This window comes from Genypterus blacodes, unplaced genomic scaffold (genome assembly GCF_046128005.1).
Source record: "Genypterus blacodes isolate CSIRO-AG114 ecotype Tasmania unplaced genomic scaffold, CSIRO-AGI_Gbla_v1 ptg000007l_1, whole genome shotgun sequence".
Classification (NCBI taxonomy): domain Eukaryota; kingdom Metazoa; phylum Chordata; class Actinopteri; order Ophidiiformes; family Ophidiidae; genus Genypterus; species Genypterus blacodes.
This window is the reverse complement of record NW_027466821.1, coordinates 858,339-882,268: the sequence shown is the minus strand read 5'-3', so window position 1 is coordinate 882,268 and position 23,930 is coordinate 858,339. Positions and strand designations below refer to the sequence as shown.

The 23,930-nt window shown below is 43.3% G+C and overlaps 1 protein-coding gene across 1 annotated transcript in view; it reads right to left on the bottom strand.

Annotated features, from left to right (window-relative positions):
• The window catches only part of nav3 (neuron navigator 3), a 144,763-nt gene that overhangs the window by 77,729 nt on the left and 43,104 nt on the right, over positions 1–23,930 (bottom strand). Inside the window, exons 2-4 of the mRNA XM_076150703.1 lie at positions 19,016–19,133; positions 18,195–18,247; positions 4,147–4,219 (exon numbers count right to left, since the gene is read on the bottom strand). Of these exons, the coding sequence (XP_076006818.1) occupies positions 4,147–4,219; positions 18,195–18,247; positions 19,016–19,133 (244 nt within the window). The remainder of the gene's footprint in view (positions 1–4,146; positions 4,220–18,194; positions 18,248–19,015; positions 19,134–23,930) is intronic.

The window sequence follows — 23,930 nt, the reverse complement described above, 5'->3', positions numbered from 1 at the left end:
CTATAACAGAAATTGTACAACGGGATTCACTTGCAATATTTTTTTTATTATGCGTTAGATTTACAGCGGATCCACTTGTATATCAATAATTTAATGAGAACCAGATCTGGACTGCATGGTGCATCTGCTCGCATACTGTACATGACCTAAACACACCAGCTGGTCAGTGCAGGAGTGTGTGAACTTCAGGACTGGGGCATAAAGGTCATGTGTCTGGTATGAGGCGAGGTCTGAGTACAAAAATACACAGCAGGATCTACTTTTAACACAGTTCTGCTTCTGCAATAAAACGTGGAACTGATTCTGTATTCACAGGTGGTGTTAGGACACTGGGAAGGGGCCTCAAGATTATTGCTTGTATTTGATCATAGTGTCCATGAGACTTGAGGTGTCCCCATGCAGCCCCAACATGGCCATGACTGAAATCTGAGTTCAATAAGTCTACAATTCTGTCAAATCGGCTGTAAGCAATCATGGCAAACAAAGCTGATGCGAAATAAAAAAAAGATTAAAAACCCAAATAAATTGATATTGAAAATGATCTAAGAGGAAGTAAGAGTATCCTTTGTTTGGGTTGTCAGATTTGCTGACGAACGTATTCTTTGACTACGCTGACAGCAGCAAAAACAACTCCCGTTGAATAAGGAACTTTGTCAGGGGTTATCCTCTCATGAATTCGTCTTTCAGCGACTTCATCTCACCCGCATTCAGACAAAACTCAAACAAATGCATCTGCCACACACCCCTAACACACTAGCCGAGGTACGACTGGGAGGCCGGGGAATTGATCACTGGAGATAAAGCGCCCATTTGTGAAATGGCCTTTTCATATCAAAGTCTCTGTAAAGGCTGGTACACAGAGCCAAAGGAAGTAGAGCAGAGGCTGACACAGGAGTTTTCACTGTATTTTTCAATCTGGTGAGCCTTAAACTTCTCCCCGTGAATGGCTATGTCGTTTGGAGATTGCAAAAGTTAGGGATGATTAATCTCTTGGGGGTGTTTTCCATTTTGTAACTCCCAGAGGCTGTAATTTATTCTGCCTCTTGGAGAGACTCTGATCACCACTGTTTAGGAGGAAAGGATGTTGCAGATTCAGCGAACCCAAAAATCCTTTTGCTGTAGACATAAACCTCTGGCGATCGGTGAAACTAGAGTAACGACGCTGATGAGAGGAAATGGATTATAACACTTTATTGATCCCTTCAGCAAATGATCCTTTTTTTTTACACTTCATGTTCTACTGTATGTATTCTAACTTACTAACTGAACAAAAACATCTATTTCTCAATCACAACCTGGAAACCGAAAAGGAGGCAAAAGACATGAGCTATTACACAGGTACAAGGATTTACTGTAATAAAGACGTACAGCCAATCTTCAATGTGAATGCTCCTGGTTTATTTACCGCAGGTCTCCCAAACAAATTATATTATATGCAATGCTGATCGCCAGATTGCACTTTGATGTAGAAAAAGAAAATTGTGAACATGAATTTACCCAAGGGGATGAATAAAGTTTATATCTGTATCTATATACAGTATATATAGATATATATATACTCTATATATACTCTTTCTATCTTTACCCATGTAGCCCAATTGGTGCATTAATGTTGCACACTTTATCCATAACACCTGTAGTCGTAATATTGCCGACCGCCTGTATGTGATTTATGCATGGAAGGGGGTCTTCCCACAGTTGTTGAATTTCAGTGTAAAAAATGTAATCCCAAATATTTTTTGTTGTGAACAAAGCAGCCTCCAGTTTCTGCTGCTCCTCTTCCAAAATGACGCAGGAGAGAAAGGGGCACTCCAGAGCTATTTACACTTTCCCATCAATTGCTTATACCTTGGCTTCTCCCCTAGTCAGAACTCTGTACCTCTCCCTGCCCGGAAACTCTTTGTCAAACTTCTGTAAGATGTCACCTTTTGCATCTTCCTTAATGCATCTTCTGAGTTTTCAAAGAGTTTTTGGAACGAGGCAAAGGATAGTTGTGGTACGGTGCTGTGTAGCAGCGGCACGCAGGTTTCTCATCTGCAGTACTGGGCTCAGCTCTCGGGAGCCGAATAGAACATAAGTGTTTCTGCTTGGCCCACACTCAATGAAAATAGGCCTGCTTCTGGAGACCTTTTAAGTGGTTTCTGTGGTTTCATTCAATCTTTTTTTTTTCTAATTTGGAGAGGTTTGATATTTTACGAGTCACAGAGGAATGTGAAGAAAGGCTTGCCATGGCTGGGACGACAATACTAAGTGCACAAGTGCCACACTATCTCTTTGCCTACTTAATCAAACTTTCCTTTAATTTAATCACCCAAACATTTCAAGTCCTCAACATGGGTCTCTCCTCTACCTCCCCACAGACCTCATGTGCTTTGTGGAGGTTGTCTGTGATTTTAATCCTGTGTGAATTGTATCTATGTCCTCCAATTAGAACATTCTTATACTTTATTCTGTCTGTCCCTGCTATATTTTCCTTTTCAATAGCTATGGTGGATGAAGTGGAATTTTGTAAGGTTTGAGAAATTCAGAATACTGCAGCGTGGAGGCCCCTCAGGAGAAGAACCAAGCTTTAAACTGACTCTGAATCCCGGAGCGCTAAACCCTCTGGGCAGTGAAGTGAGTGTGTGTGTTCTCGCTGACCACGACATAGAGGAGTGTTTACGTGTTAAGTGGACTAATCAAACCAGTCCTCTTTTGAAAAAGTCTGCACCCACTGAGATCAAGAGGAAGGGGTTTACTGCTGTGTGCAGGTCACTGAATGCCCACAAGCCCTGGAGGCCATTAAGAAGCTGCAGTGGCAGTGGCAGGAAGCTGTAGTGGCAACTGGAGGAAATGTGTGTGTGGGGGTTTTACACCTGCTTTTAATGGTGGAAATTAAAGACTGAACTTCCCGTGGATAATGTATTATCACATTTAAAGTGTCAAGTCATCTTTTGTAATAAGGGGCATTACTTTTCATTCATAGAAGATCACACTTTGTCATGTTTTCACTGAGAGCTTCTCTGAGTTGAGTAGGGGTTTCTATAGTCTGTAGTTTCTATAGTATTAATTTATGAAAACTTGATACAACTATCTATTTTTACTTCACACTCAGACAGCTAGCACAAAATTGACCCTTATGATCTACCAACCTGCTCACTGCGAGTTACTGTGACACAGCAGAGTTTCTTAACCTCATCGCCTACCACATTTCAGGATTCTGAATGTTGACTTGTTAATGTATGACTCATTAGCCCTTGGGTATAAATGCAGAGCTACTGTTGAACGCCTCTGAGCCTTTATTCCTTTTACTTTATGGAAAAACAAAAGGGCTTAAGATTGTTTTTTACTGCGGCTTGTAACCTCTTTTAGAGGAAATGAGCGAGGGGGGAATGGTAACACACAAACAAGACGCGCTTTTCCGGAACTTTGGTTTATAGCTTACCATCAAGCGAGTTATGCAAGTGGACTTCTAGAGAGGTTATTACAATAAGTAGGTTTTGCTGTAAAAAAAAAAAAAATCGGATGCACATCAAACATCCCGTTTCAATTTATTCCCACGCCTTGTAAAAAAAGTGCAATAAAGGACGCATATGTCAGCCAACAGTCTGTTGTTTGAGTCAGAGAGGCCTGCGGCTGATTCAGTCAGACATGAGAGGGCAGACATGGGCGATCAATAAACCCAAACACACCATATTGTAAAGCAAGGCAAGAGGAGAAGGCCGGAAAAGGCAGAGAGGCTGGAAGAAAGTTTGAAAGAGGGAAAGATGGTGGATGTGTTGAAAAGCAGCAGCAGGGATGGGCAGAGTAACCTAATAGCCCATATACTTCCAGACCCACTTTTAAACTCCGGGCCCGTCGAGTCACTCTGCTGTTTTTAGTGTTGGTGGGGTGGGGAAGGGGGGCGCAGAATTTCTGAGCTGTCGGTCAGTGTGTCAGGCTGTCGTGCTATTTCTACTGCTGAAGAGGTCAAGGACATGCTCACCTCTTTGATGTTCAAAAGGGAGCGGAAACAACATGGGGTCTGGGCCAAACCTCAATCCAACTTAACAACAGGGGGCCCATTCTACCGGACAGACTTCATCTATCTATAAAGATGTCAGCCTAAAAGTGAAAATGCTGTGGAGAATACTAATACTTCTTGCATGCATTGTTTGTTCTTCTTACCTTCTGCTGAGAGCCCTTGCACATTCACTCCTCTGGAGTCCAGGAAACTGAGGCAGGCGTCCACATTCTCGATCTGCCAACAATGAATAAGAAGACGCGGACAGTCAGCACAAAGGACACGCATTGAAGGAATGTGACGATACTTAACATTCATTGAGCCTAAATGTCCCGAGGTTGGGAGGGGAGGGACGGATGTTGGCTCAGAGGACAGGGCAGATGTGCGTATTACCCATAAAGAAGGTCATTGTGTTGTTATTACCGACCCCCGCTCGACCCTGGGACCCGTCTGTGTGACATACTGACCGTAGTGTTTCGCCACCTACACAGCCTGGTGTCCAGCCTGCTCTGGCATGTTACTCACACACACGTGCACGCCCACATACACTCATATGCACAGAAACTGGAAGTGAGCAGAGAAACACTGCTGTCTCACACTACCGCAACTACATAAAGACGGCATGATGGCACTAAATGTGTGATAAATGTACATACAAACACACTGTATGTACAAACAGAAACTCACACACACATTTGCTCATGAAAACATGCAGTGTGGGTCAATGTGGCCCACTTGAAGAGTTCCACAACACAAAGGAACCACTTAGAATCCAGTTATATGGGGACTTTTTGGATTCATTGACTGCGGCGAGCACGTGGCTTCGTTAGCATTGTGGCTGGCGGCCAACACTGCTCGGGAGGGTCTTTTATGACAAGGTCAAAGGTCGAAGTGCTCTGATTCAGCGCAGTGTGCCAAGGCCTCGCAAAGGGCAGGCTGGGCAACTCAGCCAGACATCCAGTGGGCAATAATGATTCATGAGCTGTAACTCCCCTCACACATAATGCTTCCTCTCTTTCTCTCTCTCTTTTTATACTGAGCGCTCTCTCTGTCATTCTGTCTTTATTAGCCAGAGTCGCTGCCAAAGAGCCACAAAGACCAATTGGATATTTGCTGAGTCCTCTTATCATTGTTAAGCTCCGACCATGACACTGTTTGGCGCACAGATAGAGGAAGAGAAGGACATGGATGATTTCTTTGTTGAAACAATAACATGCACACACTCTTCCTCAGCACTATTTTATTTTGATCAATCTGCACATTCACACTCACTTATAATATGACCATAGTCCTCTATTGCTGGCCTTTGAGCAGCTGCACCCTGGGATAGAGCACCTTGCTCCCAGGCACATCAACAGCAGCTGTTGGAAGCGCAACACTGCCCAGTCACTTTCTCCACGCAGACGTTGATGATGTTAATGATGTCAACAGGGATTTGTAGTTCGGGCATTGTGTGCGACTTCTTGTCACACACATAAAGCCGCTCCATCTGTGCGACACACCAACTCCCCCACGGTACCACATGCATTCGCACAGTGGGCACGAAAACCTCACATGTGGCTTACCATATTCTCTCTCCATGTGCGGCACACACAGGCATACACACACACACACACACACACAAACGTGTCTGGGTGCAACCTTGTTTGAAATCCCACACATGCTTAGAAGTTTGGATAGGGAGGAACATGTGCTGAGCAGCGTTCATGAATGTTCATTACTTCTTAATTAGATTGATTGCAATGCCAACATGGGATGTGGTGGTGTTGGGGATAAAAAGATACAAATAATAGTGTCTGAGTTCAAGAATGGGCATCGGCACGTTGGCTGCTGCCCTGTCATGCATTTGCTGCGTCTGGTTCACTAATGTGCATAAAACGCTTCGGAAATTCTGCCATCTGCAAACAGCTAACATAGTAAACGGCCCATAAACATGGATGATATGCAATCAGCGTGATATCGTCCATTTTTAATCAAGGGACATCTCAATTATTCTCAGTCACTGAGTTTCAAATATTTACAGCAATAAAAGCTTTGAAGCCCGTTGTGCGGTTCTTCGCATCTGCTCTACAGGCAGCATCTGTGAGGGAACGCTTAGCTGATGAACACAAAAAGGAGTGAAATTATAAACACACAGTAAATCTCTTAAGTTGGAGCGAGATCTCTGTGCATTAATGGTTTTTGAACAGGACGGGCAAGAACAGCACATCAGAATGAAATCTCTGCCGTCTAACTTCAAGCCATGTATTGAAATCGCACTTCAGCCAGAAATTTTGAGGCTTTTAGACGAAACCACTGTTTGTTTTTAGTTGGTTTTAACTCCAACATGACGTAAACAAGCCGAGTAATGATTGAAGGCGTTGATGGCAGCTGGGGCACTAATGTTCCACAGGGTTCTGGCGATGTTAAACTGCTCGTTTGGTGGGTGGCTCGGCTTTGTGGCCTCCTGTAACAGCTTCTGGAGAGACGGAGATCATCTATTTTTCCAAATGGGGACGGACACATCTGCTGGAAAAGAGCTTTTGATGAGGCACACTTCACCCAATCATGACGCACTTAAAGTAGGAAAAACGATAAAGGTTTCGAGAAGCAACAGGAGAGAACATACGCGTGAAAGAAAATGTGCCGCTGAGCCCGGGCAAAAATAATGAGGGGAAGCAGTTAAATTTTATGGTCATATTTGTAATAATCAGTTTATATTATGCAGTGTTTCATTTACATAACCACATCACAAATCAAAATATGACAGTTGTACTATGGCTGGGTGACACAAGGCCCCACGCAGCTCAGACTTCAGCCTCAATGTGGTCAGGAACATTTGGATTTCTAGAGTCAAAAGATAAGTCACAAGCAACAGGCAGTTATTTTTGAGTAGTAAAGAAATTATATACATCCTTGGAAACTGTGGTGGAGGCAAAACAAATGATATTCTGGTTGTCCACAAAGCTAAAAGCAGTGGATAGCGGCTGGCCCTTGAGGATGAAGTGGAGCGCCTCACAAGCTACTTACCTGTGGCTGTGTGTTTCATATAATAAAAAGCCATTTGTACAATATTTATCTATAGTTAATGTGAACCTCCATTCCTGGCTCAATCTGCATGTTAGCAGCTTCATTTTCCTCACATCCCCTTGTGCGTACAAAATGCACACTAAAGCATATTGGGCCTCTCTGAAGGTATCAAGTAGCTGATGTATGATGGCTGGAATTGGAAAGTGTTATCCCTTAGACAAGACTGTCAAGTACAAATGGGCCAACACCTCAATTACCACTTCCTACGGGACAGAAAACAACTCTCCTTCAAAAAAGCACTGGAAAACCCGACGTTAGCGCTTTACTGCACATGAGCACAACTCAATAATTGAAGGGTTTGACACGAAAATGCTGCAGATTCACTGGAAAATACATGCCACCTAAAATCCCCAGGTCAGTACACAGATGATTCAATCGGCAAAAACACAGCCATTTCGGTGAGATGACTCAGTTGATTGCAGATGACTTGTATTTCTTTCCATTTTCCTGTTTCACTTAAATCTCAGTGAGTCTTTACTGGGATAGGAAAATACAGTTTTAGCTGCTGCCCCAAAAGGATAGGAACAAAATCCTTTTCACCCTGGGGGTCAGAAGGCAGAAGGCTGCTCTGTTCTTCATGGACCTCAGGATCAGTTCTCAGGCATCAGACACAAAAGCATCATTCCTCAGCCCAAAAGGCATCAGGTGTCAGGAAACACCCCTATCAGACAACGAGACCAGAACGTTTGAGAACTGATGCTGAGGTCTAAAGATGTTCTAAATGAACACCAGACTTGTAATCAGTCTTGTCCAAAAACTCCACTAATCCTTTCACTTGAACCCTCTCAATGTGCAAAATGTTTCAAAACCTTTTTATTATTATTAAGTTTATTATTACAGAATCCTAAAAAGATGAAAATGTGTTTTTGGGTTCCCGATCACTTCTCTTCAGGTGAATATATAATGAGAGAGAATCAATCTTTCCAAATAAAGTTAGCCAGTAACATGAAACATTATGATTACAGTAGCTCAGACTGTTCTTGGTTAGAAGCAACTCTCCTGCCTACCATTCATCTTTCTTCATTCGAGATTTGTTCTTTCCTCATCTACCACCTCTCCATCAACTGAAGTGTGACAAATGCACTTCCACCATATTCAGCTCTCGGGCCTGAACACCCGACCAAAGAAGCCTCCCTGTAACTAAAGCAGACAGTGGTTGACAGGCCATGAATCAAAACAGACAGAGCTCAGAGGAACCGATAGCCAGCAGAGAGGCTCGGTTTCAGGATCCGGAGTCATAATCCGGGGGATCATCGCTCATCACGTCAAAATCCACTGTAAAGAAAGTATATTTTAATCGGCACTATAAAGGAAAATGTAGCATTATATAGGGAAGGTTCAAGCCTCTATCAGCTCCAGAGTACTGAGTTCATAAAAATCATTATTACTTGGCAGAGTGGAGAGAGCTGACCGTTACTAATCAACATTGTTACTATTGGGACATGAATAGTCAGACTTTTCAGGAAACTTCTGGCAGGAAATGGGCTCTGGACCACACTCACACACACATGCCACGTCACAGATATCAAAAACAATGTTTGTCACAAGAAAAGTCAGTGTTTTCAGCTCCATGAACCCCACTCAAGTGTGTCATCTGTCTGTCAATTAATTACTGAGAAAAAATATTGGTGTCAGCGAACAGGATGGAGAGAGGGTGCTGAACTGTTTCCCAGGCGGGGGGACTCGGGTTCGTCTCCCCACACAGAGGTGGCCACAGACCTCTTCCAGAGGTGAGCTTATTTTATTACTAGTGTAGTATTCTGTGTGAAGGAGGCTGCTTAGAGGATTGTCGCACGGTTGGCAAATTCGGTAAATTTGAGATCACAAAAGTAATAAGAATCTGGTTTAGACTGAACTTATCACAGAGAGAGAGGGGTGAGAGGTGAGAGGCTTGTGTGTGTGTGTGTGTGGGTCGGTGTGTGAATGAAACTATTTTATCATATATATAATATATATCATTATATATGAGTTAGAGTTCAATCTGGGATGAAAACTAAGAACGTATTCGATCCCCGTCGTCAGACGAAGCATAGGTTGAGAGATAAGGCCTTTGGGCAAGGGTGTCTATACATTTGCATAAATGTGAACTTGGACTGATTCCAAAGGGTGGGGATGTTCATAAATGTAAACTTGAACCTTTCTAGTAAAAGCATATATGTGAGCACTGCATTGCTCACTATGAGTCTTATGCAGTATTGATAATGGTGGCAGAACCAATAATCCCTCACTCTCACAGAAAACATTTGCATGATTGATAGCTGGGGAGCTGTCATTCCTTAATTTCTCAAAGGGGCTATTGCTCATGTTTAGACACACCACATCACAGAGATATATGCTGTCGCCAAACAACATCCATATTTGTCCAGCCTGTTCAGACCAAAAGCATTCATAGCAGCTTAGTCTAGATGTTATGATACTGTATGACGGAAAACTGCAGGCTATTCTAAGGGCTTCACGGGGTTCTCCAATGGATTTTAAGACAAAACATAGCCTGAATCTTAGCTCATAAGTAAAGCAATCGTTTTCTTTGAGGATTCTACAGGCTGTGACGTCTCTGGTGTTCCTTAAAGCAACTTCTGTCCTGGCTCTGTCACCATGTAAACACAAATGATATATAATTGTGCAGGGTTACACCGCCTATATCCATGGACGTCTCAATTATATATGGTGGTTCATTTTTAAATATTTACAGCATCAGATAACTTGGAGGGCCTCCATGTGGCTTTGTGCATCTGCTGCACAGACTGGGTGTGTGTGTGTGTGTGTGTGTGTGTGTGTGTGGTTGGTCGTTGTGTGGTAGGGAAAAGGAGACAAAGGAGCCGCTTCATGAATCTGGGTTATTCCCTATCAAACATACTTATTTCATTCTAAACTTCTTCCCAGATCAAGTTAGGGTGAAACTGTATAAACAATTCTAACTAGATATGAGAGATATATATACTATATAACAGTGCAATACGTGCAAAAGTTCATTTCAGAAGCAGATGTGCCATTAAGGGATAAAACAAATAGGCTGGAAAAGTCTGAGAGGCTTTATTGCAAAACACTGAGCAGAAGCCTGAAAACAGCTTCAGCCTAAAACAGCAGTTAGTTAATAACTTTATAAGATGGGTAACTACTGTGTGTAGTAAAAGGGCTGATGGAAGATGCAGAGAGGGCATTATTATTATTAAAATGAAAAAGAGGAAGATGTGACGCATTCATGAGAGGAGGATATTAAGTATTTCTTCAGATTATAGCTTAAGGGTGGGGATTACTCAGATGCCGTCTGTCGTTCTCATACATGTACACTCTGCTACAGTCGTGTCCTATGCTGCAAATATTGCCAACGTGGTATGTAGATAATGTTTCTGTTGACAGGGTACGAATGCTTCTCACGTCTGCCTGTCTGTCTGAGTCAGTTTCCTCCAAAAGGTCAGCAAGGTCAAAACTGCAGACTCCTACGGCATCTGTGTACATAACCTGCAGACCAGTGAGGACACAAGGTGAGGAGTGCATTCACATCTCATGCCTTCACTGTCTTAATGAAGTTGGTTGAATTGCACTTTCTCTACAGAGTGCACCCAGCGTGTTTACGTCGGTATGAAGACATTAATCACCAAGGTTTCAGTAAGAGAAGGTCGTCCAGCTGTTAGAACACCTTGCCGGCGGTAATATTAAGTGAAAAATTACACTTTAAAAATTGTGATTTCAAGCACGGCCATTGCTACAAACAGTTACTAACACTGCTAAACCCCTAAAATTATGACAACATCATCACAGTAAATGCTTTGCTATTATTGTATCGTTTGGCGTGGGGTTGAGGTTCTTTTGCCAGTTTTCTTGACACAAAAATGTATAACCAAGTCATGAATTCGGTTTTCTAAGGCATATAAAACAGAATTGGCTGTGTTTTACCTTTTGTAGGGCAGAGCAAATGACAAAAACCCTCTTTTGTTCTAGAGAGCCCCAAGAGGAATGATCAGCAATCATCTGCAGCCGTGACACTTGCCATGTCACGGCTGCGAGGCGGCTGAAGAGGATGGCGGCCGCTGTGAGTTCACTCAGGGCAGAGTGGGTGAAACACAGAATATGGCAGAAAGCGGTAAGGTGCCTTGGTTGTAAATGAGCTGCCAGTGAGTCCTTGAATGAGCTCTGATTAAAAAAGAAGGCAGCAGGGTTCTGATTTCGTTGACCCTTTTCCTTTCAAAGAGAAAGAGGCAAAGAATTTATCTTACCTCAGACAGCCTAATGAAGCTTAGGAGAGAGACTATTAGCGACGAAGCCTAATTAATTTTTGACTTTATTACTTCTTAACTGTAACATTCATAGTGAACAGCGGTTGAGCGAGATTGCAGCTGGTGCGATACGATCAGCTGAACTGAACTAGATCAAAGGTTTCCCACTGCCCTTTTATCAAGCCGGCTCCTTGCTCCCGTAACATCTGCCAACATTGTTGAGTGATTAAAAGCCTCCATTTGAACTAAGGGTGAGCGCAACAAGCCCCTAGGTGCTCTGTTCATTGAAGATGGGGTCAACCTGTTCACCAGAACACACAACTTCTGCAATATAACAGGCCCTCGTTAAGCAATAGCAAAACAGGCCATGCAGCCTAAACAAGAAAAAGCTATTTTAAAACACAGCAAGGCAACAAAGAGTTTTAGAGCAACATCTGCTGAGACGTTTGAGGAGCTGTACATTAAACAGGGTCCTTCTAGGTTTTCAGTACAACCACATCTAAAATCCGGGATGTCACATATTCATCACACACTCTTTTCAACAGCTATTTCACAAATCCTGATGTATACTCAAACAAGATATCTTGTTCTTCCATGAGAACCGTGCAGAAAGCAAGACAAATGTGCTGCTCACACAGACGTGGATGCGTGGAAAAGTGCCTGCTTTTCAATATAGGGATGAGGTAAGAAGATAAATACCAAATGTAGATCTGCACATGGGTATCATTCATTCCATGGTTGTACAGAGAAGCGACCAAAAGTGCAGCATTAGGTCAGCAACTATGCAGCAAAATGTTAGACTTTACAGTATAAAAACAGCTTCATTTAACCAGGTTTGCTGAGAGAGAGGAGCATATATTCTATTGTCACTCTCCCCTCTCTCTCTCTGCCACATCTCATTCAGTCAAGCCTATTCTCGAACTTCAAGGCATCTACTGTTTCCTGAGACCGTGGACAGGATGAAAGCTCTGGACACACACTCTGCCATCTGCCTCTTTCCCTCTTTAGCTTTCTCATTGCCAATCTCTGGACATGCAAAATGACATCAGGGATGTTTTGGAGGTCCCACATACCCATCATCCATTTGTCTGTGTGTTTCCACACCAACAGATTTTCATAATAATGAAGCCACCTGACAGAGCAAGGGCTGCTGTAATCAAATTAATGACCTGAAGAATACTGTCACACACATGCCAGTGGGTTTAGTCTTACAGGAACCTGGGCCAGGGTCTCAAATTAGAAACACGATCAATTAGAGGCAGAGATTAATAGCTAGCTGTGGTGGTGGAGCATCAAGCCAGTGAAGATAATGTGACTGAGAGGCCCATGCTTTTGTCCTCTGGTCTGGCTCATGTGCAGGCTGACAACAGATGGGCCCCAGATGATGCTGGTGGGCTTTTATGGTCTTGAAGCAACACTAGACTCAATTAGCCTGCAAAGGCAGCACATAGTCTAAACTTACCGTTCGGGCTAAACTCCTGTGAAGTAATATTTTTTTTTGGAGGTTATGTCAATAAACATAAGCAGCAAAACTTCTTGATTCACTTTGGCCTGAGGGGAATTCGCTTTCACAAAGTTCCAGTTTGTAGATAATGCAAGTCTTTCAGCGAGGATTTATAATGAGTTTGGATTAAGTATGACTGATATGGCAGAAAGTGCTGCACGAGGGACTGATGATAAAAACTCCATTAGCAGTAGTACACGTTTGGTGTGAGTGTGGGTTAGCTGAACTTCTAATGGTTTTGTCCAGATGAATTATCATAGATGGAGAGTGGAGACAATATTGTTTATTTGATTGTATTTGCTAATCGATCCGTCGCTGATCTCTACCAGTCCCCACAGCTTCTTCTGTGTTTGTTATCTTTAGATACAAATAACACATATACCTCATATATACAGGGTATATGTACACATACCTGTCCTCTTGTCCATATTGGCAAGAATAAAAGCAGGATCCACTTAAGACTGCAACTCTGAATATCGACCAAAACAAGACCCTTTTGAGGAAAGGCACTCGCTCAATGACCTCATACTTTGTGGGTGTGTCTAACTTGCTTTGTATGAGGGTACCACAAAGATCCAACAGTGCAGTCCCAGGCTTGTCTGAACGAATGCTCCAACTACAACAACAGTGACACCATATTACTATATTAAAATGAGGGAATCATAGAATGCTTCCTTTAATTTAGAGGTGTGGTGCCTCTTTTTTCTAAAAGCTACTGTATATCTCTGCCTTAACATAAGACTCTGCCAATTGTTTGTTTATCCTGGCAGCCTTTGCTGAGGTCGCTACAAACCAAACACACATAGACACACACAAACACACACACACACACAAACACACACACACACACACACACACACACACACACACACACACACACACACACACACACACACACACACACACACACACACACACACACACACACACACACACACACACACAGCAAAACTGCCCAGTCATCTGTATTTCACGGAGCATCTGTGGTTTCCTAATGATATCTGTCTATAATGAGGTGGATTAGTGTTGCAAGGCTTCAATACTTTCTGCTGAATGAGCCTCTTCTGCCATCCCCCGCCTGCCATTCATGTGTCTAAGCACGATTCTTTTGAGAAATGAGTTTCTTTCATTCCATTCAAAAAATCCTGCCGCATGTCTAATTCCTTTGGATGTCTGCAGATTTACAAGAAACTGCACTGTCAGAGGGCGTAGGGTTCAACATGGCGGAGGGACTTCAGCGTGTGCCACAAGGTGTGTAAGACGCATCAAAACCACATGAGCCCCAGAGATGTGGTTTAAAGCTTTAGGAGTCTGCAAGTTTCTTAATCCGTGGTAGAAGGCTTTCATAGCTTGACATCACATTTAACTGATGCTCTTTGGCAAAATTGTCAAAAGTCAAACTGAGAATGAGATCAAATCGCTCAAGTTTCTGTTCAACAAGCAGTCTAGCAGCTGATTCGTGGCCAGGACCAACGTTCCTTTACCGTATTCCTTGAACTGGTCAGATCAAAGACGTGATGTGAAATGAATTATAAGGAAGGAGGAAGCGAAATGTGTGTGTGTGTGTGTGTGTGTGTGTGTGTATATGTGTATGTGTGTGTGTGTGTGTGTGTGTGTGTGTGTGTGTGTGTGTGTGTATCTACTGTATGTCTATGAGCAGCAAGAGGGGGATTTACACTTAAAAACGTCTCTATAGCTGAAAAACAGAGGAAGTGACATAATCAATGAAGGATCAAAGGAACACAAGAGTTAAATCTCCTGTCTGTCCTCATTTACATCATCTTCACTGGGTTCCTGGGGTCGCGGATAATTCCTGCCGGCACCAAATATGGTCAAGCTCAAGTTGTGAAGACAATCTCCACTGCTCCGAATTGGAGAAATCAATTCCCAGCAGTCATTGATTCCTACACCAACAAATCCAACCGAAACCGGGCATGTTTACAACTTCAACAAGGCCTTCAATGTTTGGAATCCCTTTTACTTTTTTACTATACAAGTATAATGAGCCTACATTGAGTACAGTGATAGAGCAAGCGTCAATGAATGTATTCCCATTGCTGTAATGTAAGCAGCCACTGTACAAGGCTGACATGTTGCTGCAAGTTTGATGAACTGAGTGTGAGCTGTTTCTCTAAACCCAAGAGAAAATGTTCACAGAAAAACAGTAGAAAGGATTGCGTACTTGGGGTTCTAAAAGAAGACAAACAAGCTGTTAGTAGATAAATCTAAATGTGATTTGAAGCCCTATTTCCCAAGTGTAAGTCTAGACTCGATGAAAAGACAGCCATGAGGCATTTCAGTCCCAAATTTCACCCCAACATTCAAGTTACAATCATCTGAACTTTCATATATTCATGCAGATTCAGGATAAACACATGGAAGTAACATTTTGGAATCGCCCCAGAGTAACAGTGAAGAGGTCAAAGGTCAGACTTGGAGCGGGGCACAGCTATGGTTTACTGACTGGACACATTTTGTGGTTTGATGGTATCTGCAGGAAATAACTGGGCATCTGAGAAAATGCTGATCCCTTTGCACTGCAAATTGGTATGTGAATCATATTAGGTATGCAGATTAGCTGAGAAGCTTGCAGGAGCGGGTGCAGCGATGATTCCGCTCCTGTGCTCCCAACAGCTGTTGGATTGGCTTCAGTCCACTCGCTAGACCGGCAAGCAACCTACCAGCGAGAAAAATGTGACTGGCAGATCACCGTTTAGAGTCCCACTCGGAGAAATCTCTGAAGAGGAAGTAAATCCGTCTCATCTGCTCCCCCAATGACAGCTGCTGTTATTGCGGTGTCTCTGACCGAGGCGTTAAACCTCCAGGTGCAAGGTGGCCAGTGGCAGACATCCAAACTTCACAGTTCATGCTGTCAACTGTTAAATTCCCTCGACTCTCCGATCGGAGGAATGCACAGCCAAGAGCCGAAAACGAGTTTAAGTCTCAGGATAGGAGAGAAAGTTGCCAGCAAAAGTTCCAGATTGAAATCAATATTCAAGCTCAAGGGATAAACAAGCTAATGCAAATACTGTGCTCTTACACCACCATATGTCCATATATCATCCCAACGTCCCTCAGCCACCCCCCCCCCCCCCCCCCCCCCCCTTTGCTACACTGCGCACAAGCCCAGACATTAAAACTCCATTAAAATGCCTTATTACATTAAGAAATAACTCATGCACCTCTTTTCCAAATAGACTTTCACAAGCAACATTGGACCATTTTTTTTATGTTACACAATTACTTATTTTTCTATTTAACTTTTTTTGCAGGTTATGTGCCTTGGAACATTGATCTCAATCTTGACATTAGAAATTAAGCTTGTCGAGGAGTTTGGGATCTTCTTATCACACAAATTGATGTGAATTCCACAACTTGTGACAGTATTCCTGCCAAAACGGAGCACAGGTGGCTCAGTTTAGTTACTAACCATGAATCTCTCTCTCTCTCTCTCCCTATGGTCCAATACGATGAGTGTCCCCCAAATACTCAAACACAAAGAATCCAATCCATCAAATGAAATCACTTTCATGTCATTATTTAGACAAAACCGAGACTACATTCATCTCACAGTCAACAAGCTTGGGTTGTGGTTCTGCATGGCCAGTATATTTGCCAGTGTGTGCGTGTCTGTTTGTGTTGTTTGTGCTTCCTCTTCTCATGACTGTAAGGATCTGTGCTTCCTCAAAAGTTGAGTTTTTACCAAGCTGGTGAGGCCCACTGTGCTGGAGCAGGTGGTAGATCAATGGAATGAGACAAAGAGCTAACTACACAAACACAGACACACACACACACACGGAAGTATCAAGCCACATGCTTGCCGTGCCGCAGTAGCTCGCCCTTAGTGACCGGTGTGTCAATCTGTACTCCACTCAGCTGTTGCCGGCCACAACCAGAGCAGCTTCATGTGCCAGGACAAATAAATGTAAAGGAATCTCTCCCTCTCGGACACAGTGATACCGAACATACACACAAGGTTTCCATTGATGTAAACATTGTCTTCCTTCCTGGTTTTTTATTGTTGTTTTTTTTCAAAATTGGAGCTCAGTCTGCTTCACTACAGCTGGACTGGGCAGGGGGACAGACGAGCTGAAATCGTGCTTCTAATGTGACGATTGTGTGAAACAAGTTGTAAAACACATCCTGGTAAAGTTCTGCAGGGAATAAGTCAAAACCTAGATATCTTTTAAAACACACACACACACACACACACACACACACACACACACACACACACACACACACACAGAGACAAAGACACAGACACACACACACAGACACACACACACACACACACACACACACACACACACACACACACACACACACACACACAGATTCCTAGACCACAGTGGCTCACAAAGAAAGTGTGCCAAAGCAGCTCAACTGCTTTAGTCACGTTTAATGGCAGGAGGGCCAACGGCAGGACCGACCCACACTGTATAAACACATAGTCAACTCTAGTTAAAACGAGGGGCAATTATCTCACAGTGACGACACTCAGCGGTTACGCAGGTCGTTGTCTCATTAACAAAGGGAACTCACAATGCGGCCAGCATCACTCAAACCAGAAATGGGGAGTCTTGAAAACGGCGCAGGCGATCAAATTAGATTTTCAGAGATTTTTGCATTCCTGGAGATGTGGCGATTACATCAGGGAGGGAAGATGACTCCAGATCACAACGATTTCGAAGTGACTCGTGATGAGGTGTCGCCAGTGCGGAGAAGTTATCCCTATTGTTATCACTATTGATTGCTTGTGATTAGGCTATTACATTACGGTCAGGCTATAACCTGAAGACTACAGTGTGAAATGTCAATCAAAGTTTGGGCTTGTAATTAAATTGAATCTGCAGAATAGGCAGGTGAGTTTGCCGTTTGACCTGCTAATGCTGCGTTTATGCCACCAGGTGACCCACGTGACACAATACTGATGTTCACATGTCCTAAATGTCAGGTACTTGTGATGTCTGTGTCATGTGCTATTCAGACTAGCAATCCGTAAAAGTAATATGATCAACATTATTAGCATTAAACAAGCTGTGAAATGATACGTCTGTTATTTTGATCCCATCCTTTTACAGGTGAGCCAGAGGGGTCATTTCAAAAAGGTCTTCTAACATTCCTGGTTGTGGAACTGAAGACTTTAGAGGAGAATATCATCCCACTGTTGCAAAGACACACAGTCTACTATCTGGTTCCATTTGGGTGGCCCATAATTCATGTCATCTATGAATTCAAGTCTATTTGACTGATACAGCCTTTTCTCTACAGAATAAATGTGTAAAGTCCCAAATGTAAAATTCAATTCATTACAATGCAGTGAAAAGTTACAGACAAGCCCATTCTTCAAACAGCCACAGATTAAAACACAAAATAACAGATTAAACTGAACACAAAAGTTAAGATCAAATAGACTCACCATTTGCGACTGGCTCCTGGGGCTGCCATTGATATCCTCCACCTTTTCATTAGCTGTGAGGAAAAGGACAGGAAGAAACCAGATTTTTACAGTTGTCCAACAGTAAAGCTGAACATCCCCGAGGGCCGCTGACGGTTGATTTCAGGTGCACAAATCCTAGAGGAAACCCCCCTTGAGGTTAAGGAGCGTGTAGGTGTGCGTCTGTGTTGGTGCGTCTATGTGTGTTGACATGCGGAGCGACGGAGGAGCAGTCTGGGAAGTGAGCTGCCTAATTCGTCAGCTGCCGCTAGAGAATTACTGACAGGCCAGCTTGGCCTCATTGTCTGTACTACAGGCGAGCAGGGAGGGTAAAGTTTCAATCCAGCAGAGAGAGAGAGAGAGAGAGAGAGAGAGAGAGAGAGAGAGAGAGAGAGAGTCTAAGGAAGTGACACAGAGGCAGAGAAAGAGAGAACAAGATATTTGTGTCTGGGTCCTGCAGAGGAAGAGAGTCAAGGAAGGGGGAGTAGAAGTAAAGGGAGCGATGCAAAGTCAGGGCTCTAATGGGAGACACGTGGCTTCATAGAGCTGAAATACATTACAATCTCTGCACCTCTGGGTGCCAGAGCTGTACATCTGTGCTGCACTCGCCACCTAAAAAAACGAAGCACAACTGCTGCATTCTGGGCAAAACATCAGCTTCCCTCCCACTCACCTACAACAAATATTAAAACAGCAGAGCATGTGGTTGCTGTCTATGCCAGGGAAGATACAACAGAGATCAGAAATCTGTGCTTAATCTAAACTGCTGATTGGTTGGTGGTGAGTGGACAAACTCCGCCTACCTATGATCTGGATGATCTGTGCCAGCAGGACTCCATCGGTGATGTCCTGGCTCAGGTCTTTGATGAGGCGCTGACAGCCAGACTTGGCCAGGTAGTGATTCGCCCAGTCTGTGTAAATCTGAAACGAAAGACCAAACACTTTGTTACTGTGAGTGTGAAAGCAGGCAAAGAGTGTGGTGTGTGTCTGTGTGTCTTTATTCAGCTCTTAAATAGACTTCATGTTCTGTTTCAAAATCCTTGCAAAGACGGAACCTTTACTCTCCACTGCTGCAGCACTGCTGTGCGCACTGAATGAGGCCCACTCAAGAAAGTGTGCTTGATTTGTTAATTTCAACAATGGTCAACAACTACAACAAAGTCAGTGAGAGCTGAGGGAATCATTTTTATTATTTTACAAGAAACGGGCAGCGTCACAACATTCACCCATTTTCTGTTCGTCACTGCCACTGTGCTGCTGAGGTTACAAAAATGCCTGTACTGCCTCCGGGTTTGTTTTTTATTTGGAATCTTGTGAATAAGTCTTGTATTTTGCACAACCAACACTTTAAATGGATGCAGGATACATTATGGCTGCAATCATGTGGACACGTATACACTCCACGGTGCATAATCTATGTCATCGGTTATGACACAGAAGACACCAGGCAAACCTCCTGACCAACCAGCTGTTTGAGCTTCCTGCATATATAACTCATAACTCAGTCATTAGCAGACACCAAAGAAGATAACATTGTGGAACAGCTTGATTCATTTTTTCTCACTGTTGATGTGTTCTTGGAGAAACGAATCTGCTTGCGATGATATGGTCTAAAATCACACTAATGCACCTGATGGAACTATGTTGGCTGCAAAGATGAACTTCCTAAATGAGAGAAAGTCGACCAGCGGGGATCGTTTTGGGCGTTCTTATCGTTCAGTTAGTAAAAAACCCCTTTGGGCATCTTCCAGAAAGGGCAAAAATCCAGATACAAGCTAATGTGAGGAACATAAACGAGTGCTGGAAAGCAAAAAACCAACAAATAACATATTGCACAGTGAATAATGTAAGCGGAGGAAAGCCAAGTTCTTGCTTTATCCCAACAGCACACTGCTCTCACTCAGCTTCTCTGCAGCGAGTGGTAAATGGCCTGACACATAGCGCAGTCCAAACACTCCCCGCACATCTCTACTCAAATACAAATACTTCATCAACGCTTGGCACCTCAGAGCTCCAGGAGAACGCAACAGTTCTTCTGATCTTCCTCAGCGGGATTCATAAATGACACCGAGCTAAGATGGTGACTATGAATAAATGTAAATATGACAACCGGGTAAAAAAAACAAAAAACATAGAGGAACAATAATACAAGTTTAGACGCTGCTGCTTGAATGTTTGCAAGCAGCAGGAAGATTCATTTTCCCACAGGTGGAAACGGGGGCCGCTCATTCAGCAAGGGCCGCATGTTGGGCTAATCCTTTGCATTGTCATCTAAACCTCTTAACAGCCCCTTTGTCTATCATCGGAGCCCATAAGGCGGCTGATAGGCAGCGCTTCGTCAGGCGGGCGACAGACTGATCCGGACAGCTGCTGAGGTTTGTGAGGGCCGGTGACGTTAATCACATTTAGGCTCCCGATGTTGGGCCCCACAGAGGCAGAGAGGCAATGGAAGCGGTGATGTGCTTGGGATTTTGGTAAAGATTTACAATCACCGCAGCAGTCAGGAAACACATTTAACACACTTAAATGTTTTGGAGCAACAAAACAGGGCAAACACAATGACTGAAAGAATGGACTCTAGACAGCATTGTATAACCAAAATTGATTGTAAGTGTTCAGGGTCACACAGAACTGGCACCTCTCTCAGCGTCTACCATACATTGTGGATGGATTTAATGTTTTTCTATAGGAAATGTGAATATCTGTAGAAAATACAGCCAGCTCAGGTTGTGCTCCTGGGTACAGTTCTCTTCTGAGCACGTAGGAGGAATACATATAATCTCCTTTTTACCATATTTATTGTATATTCTATATTTTTTCTTCCCGCCCAATCCAGATTAAAAAACAGAACCCCCCAGAGAGAGAGATTACAGCGTTCAGTTGAAAAGAGTTTTGCTGCAGCAATGTTGTTGTTATCTGCAGATACTGGCTGTGTGTTTGTCAGCGCCAGGCCAGCATGATGGATTTTCCCAGGAATATATGGCACTGTCAAGAAAACAAAAAGTATAGTTTATATTTATCTTCACCTGTGACTCAAGCGGTGTCGAGGAAAAGCTCAAACAGCTTTTTCTTGGTCGACCCTTTCCAAAGAAATTGCCTCATAAAAAACACTTCTCAAGATCAAATAATCCTGTTTTCCCCTCATTTACCTCAAACGCTGCGCTCAATTAAAACATTTCTCTCCCTCTCTTTTTCCTTCCCTTGGAAGTGAGAGGTTTGCCCCTTCAAAACATGCCGGCGCTCAGAAATTCGGTGCGGTTTCCCCCAGGGACTTTCTCCGTGATGAGAAGTCGTAAAAAATGCGAGGCGGAGACACTCATCGCACGTGGATGGAAAAACACAACCTCGTATACTCAGAGTGACGCGCGCACACAATACCACACACGAAAACAACATCCCAGCGGGGGGTAAGTAAACAAATAAGAAAGCAGAGAAAGTGTACGTATGTGAGAAAGCTAGGAGATTTTAAATCCATCAATTCTTGAGCAGAAGCAACCCCAGTGGCTGATTGACACATAGGAGTTCACCCTGCAAGACTGCTGGCGGTTCAGGCCATTGATAAATGACATAATATGAGCGGACAAGTGGACACCTGGGACAAATAGAAGGAGGAGAAAGAGGACAGAGGGTTTGATGTGTCGTATTGTTGCAGAAGTCCCCTCCAGTCTTTCACACTTTCCGGAGATGGCGAACAGACAGAGATAGATGGAACAGACGGACCAGAGACACAACTTTCCTACAACAGAGGCTTCAATCGCTTTCTTGATACTAGAGGGGGGTTGGGGGTCTGATCAAACAGGGAGGCTATTCCAGACACCTTGTGGTGGACGTGATACCCAACGGATGTATTCAATTACGATTGCGTCGATTCTTGGCGAATAAAGACAATTTCACTACCACCCATCCAGCCTGTGGCTCACACAGTATTTACAAGATCAATCATACGCACAAAGCCTGATAATCACCAAGTCTCACTCACTAGTGTATATTCAGAGCTAGGGACAGGTCCGATTACGATTTTAAGCTCAGTTGTGGCAAGGATACATGCAAAGAAACACTTTCAAATTCCTTTAAGCCTCGACAAGGAGACTTCAAACCAGCCACTGAAAGGATGAGAATACAGTTTCATCCCTGCCATTCTGATCCTTTCAATTCCAGTAATGTCACACTCAACTTTTGCAAATATTTGACATTAAGTGATGAAATAAATGAGTCCATCAAGCAGCACACAAAGCGACTGCAATGCTTTCTTGACACACTATCTGATAAATCCATGATGAAAACAGGAACGACAGCAGTGCTTCAGGGTTAAGCAGGCTTTACTCATCACTGAGTGTTGGGGTCACTTATCCATAGATGGGATTTGATTGGTTGGTTCACATACAAAATCCCATCGCAGGTTTGTAAAGTGAAACTTCTCCCAGGATATCATGGTTGCGGGAGTGTATTTGTTCTGAAAAAGCCAGACGTTGTGACAGCTTGAGATAAAACCAAGTTACTCTCGATGTTTGTTTTGTTCCAAACTGCCCACCTCTTTACAGTTTCCCCTCCAAAACTCACTTAAACTGGAATATATCAACTAGTTTTTCAGCTCTTCCAGAGCGTAATAATCATGTCTTCAGCCAAAACTCCTTTTCGGTTACTATACTGCTGCATAAATTGACTGCATAATGTTGATTCAAATTTACTCTGTTGCACACCACAATCAAATTGGACCAAAACTCCACAGAAAGCTTAACACACTCATAATTCAAGAAATCACTTCTTGGGGACGCTTACTGTGAAACAGCTGCGGAAACTGTTGGTTCTTGACCAAAGATTTGTCACTAAGGCTCAGCTTGTTGTTAGATAGAAGCTGATGGACCAGACTTTGGCACAAACCTTTAACTGGGAGACACTACACCCTCACCGCTGCAGGGATCGTAGAACACCTTCACATATGTATATACGTTCATTCCAATCTCCCATATCACTCACAAGTGCCTTTGACTGAGCATATGAACAACTGAGGTCCTGACTGTAATAAACAAATACATTTCTTTAACTAAGACTGAACATTTAATTCATGATACATAACTTACAGCTAGAGTGAAATGTTCTATACTACTACAGTATAATGAATCTTTCACATTGCACTGTGGATTTGACCTTTGACCAATTTGACAGCAATTACAGTTAACGTTCTGAAGCTAATCCCAACTAACATGCCAAGTTTGATTCAAAACCGAGAAAGAAATGTTTTGGGTTATTGCTGTGTGAACTCAGGTTTCATCCTCAACACCTCCTTGAATAGCACAACTCCTTAACAGCCTCCTTAATCTATACTTTTCACTGCTTCCTCTCCATTCTGCTGGGCAGTTGCAAAGGCTACACAAAGTCCAAGTTCAGGCTGACAGTTTGATTCTTCTCACATGCCACCACTTCTGTCTTCTGCCACATCTCCCCTCTCTCTACTCTCCTAAGAAAGCAGAAACATCTTTAAAGCATTATCTAATAAGCACACATTCCCTGCTGCTCACTTCACCAGTCTTCAGTGACACTCGCAGTTCAGGCAGTCAGGCTTCACCGTCTTTCCCGCACTCGTTAACCCCCTCTTTGCTATCACAAATCGCAGAGCTGGCGTCATGACAGAACCTCGGCCACCTTTACTGGTGCTGACTGAAACCAATGACATCAGACCAAACACATGCAGGATAAGACATGCACACACATGCAAAC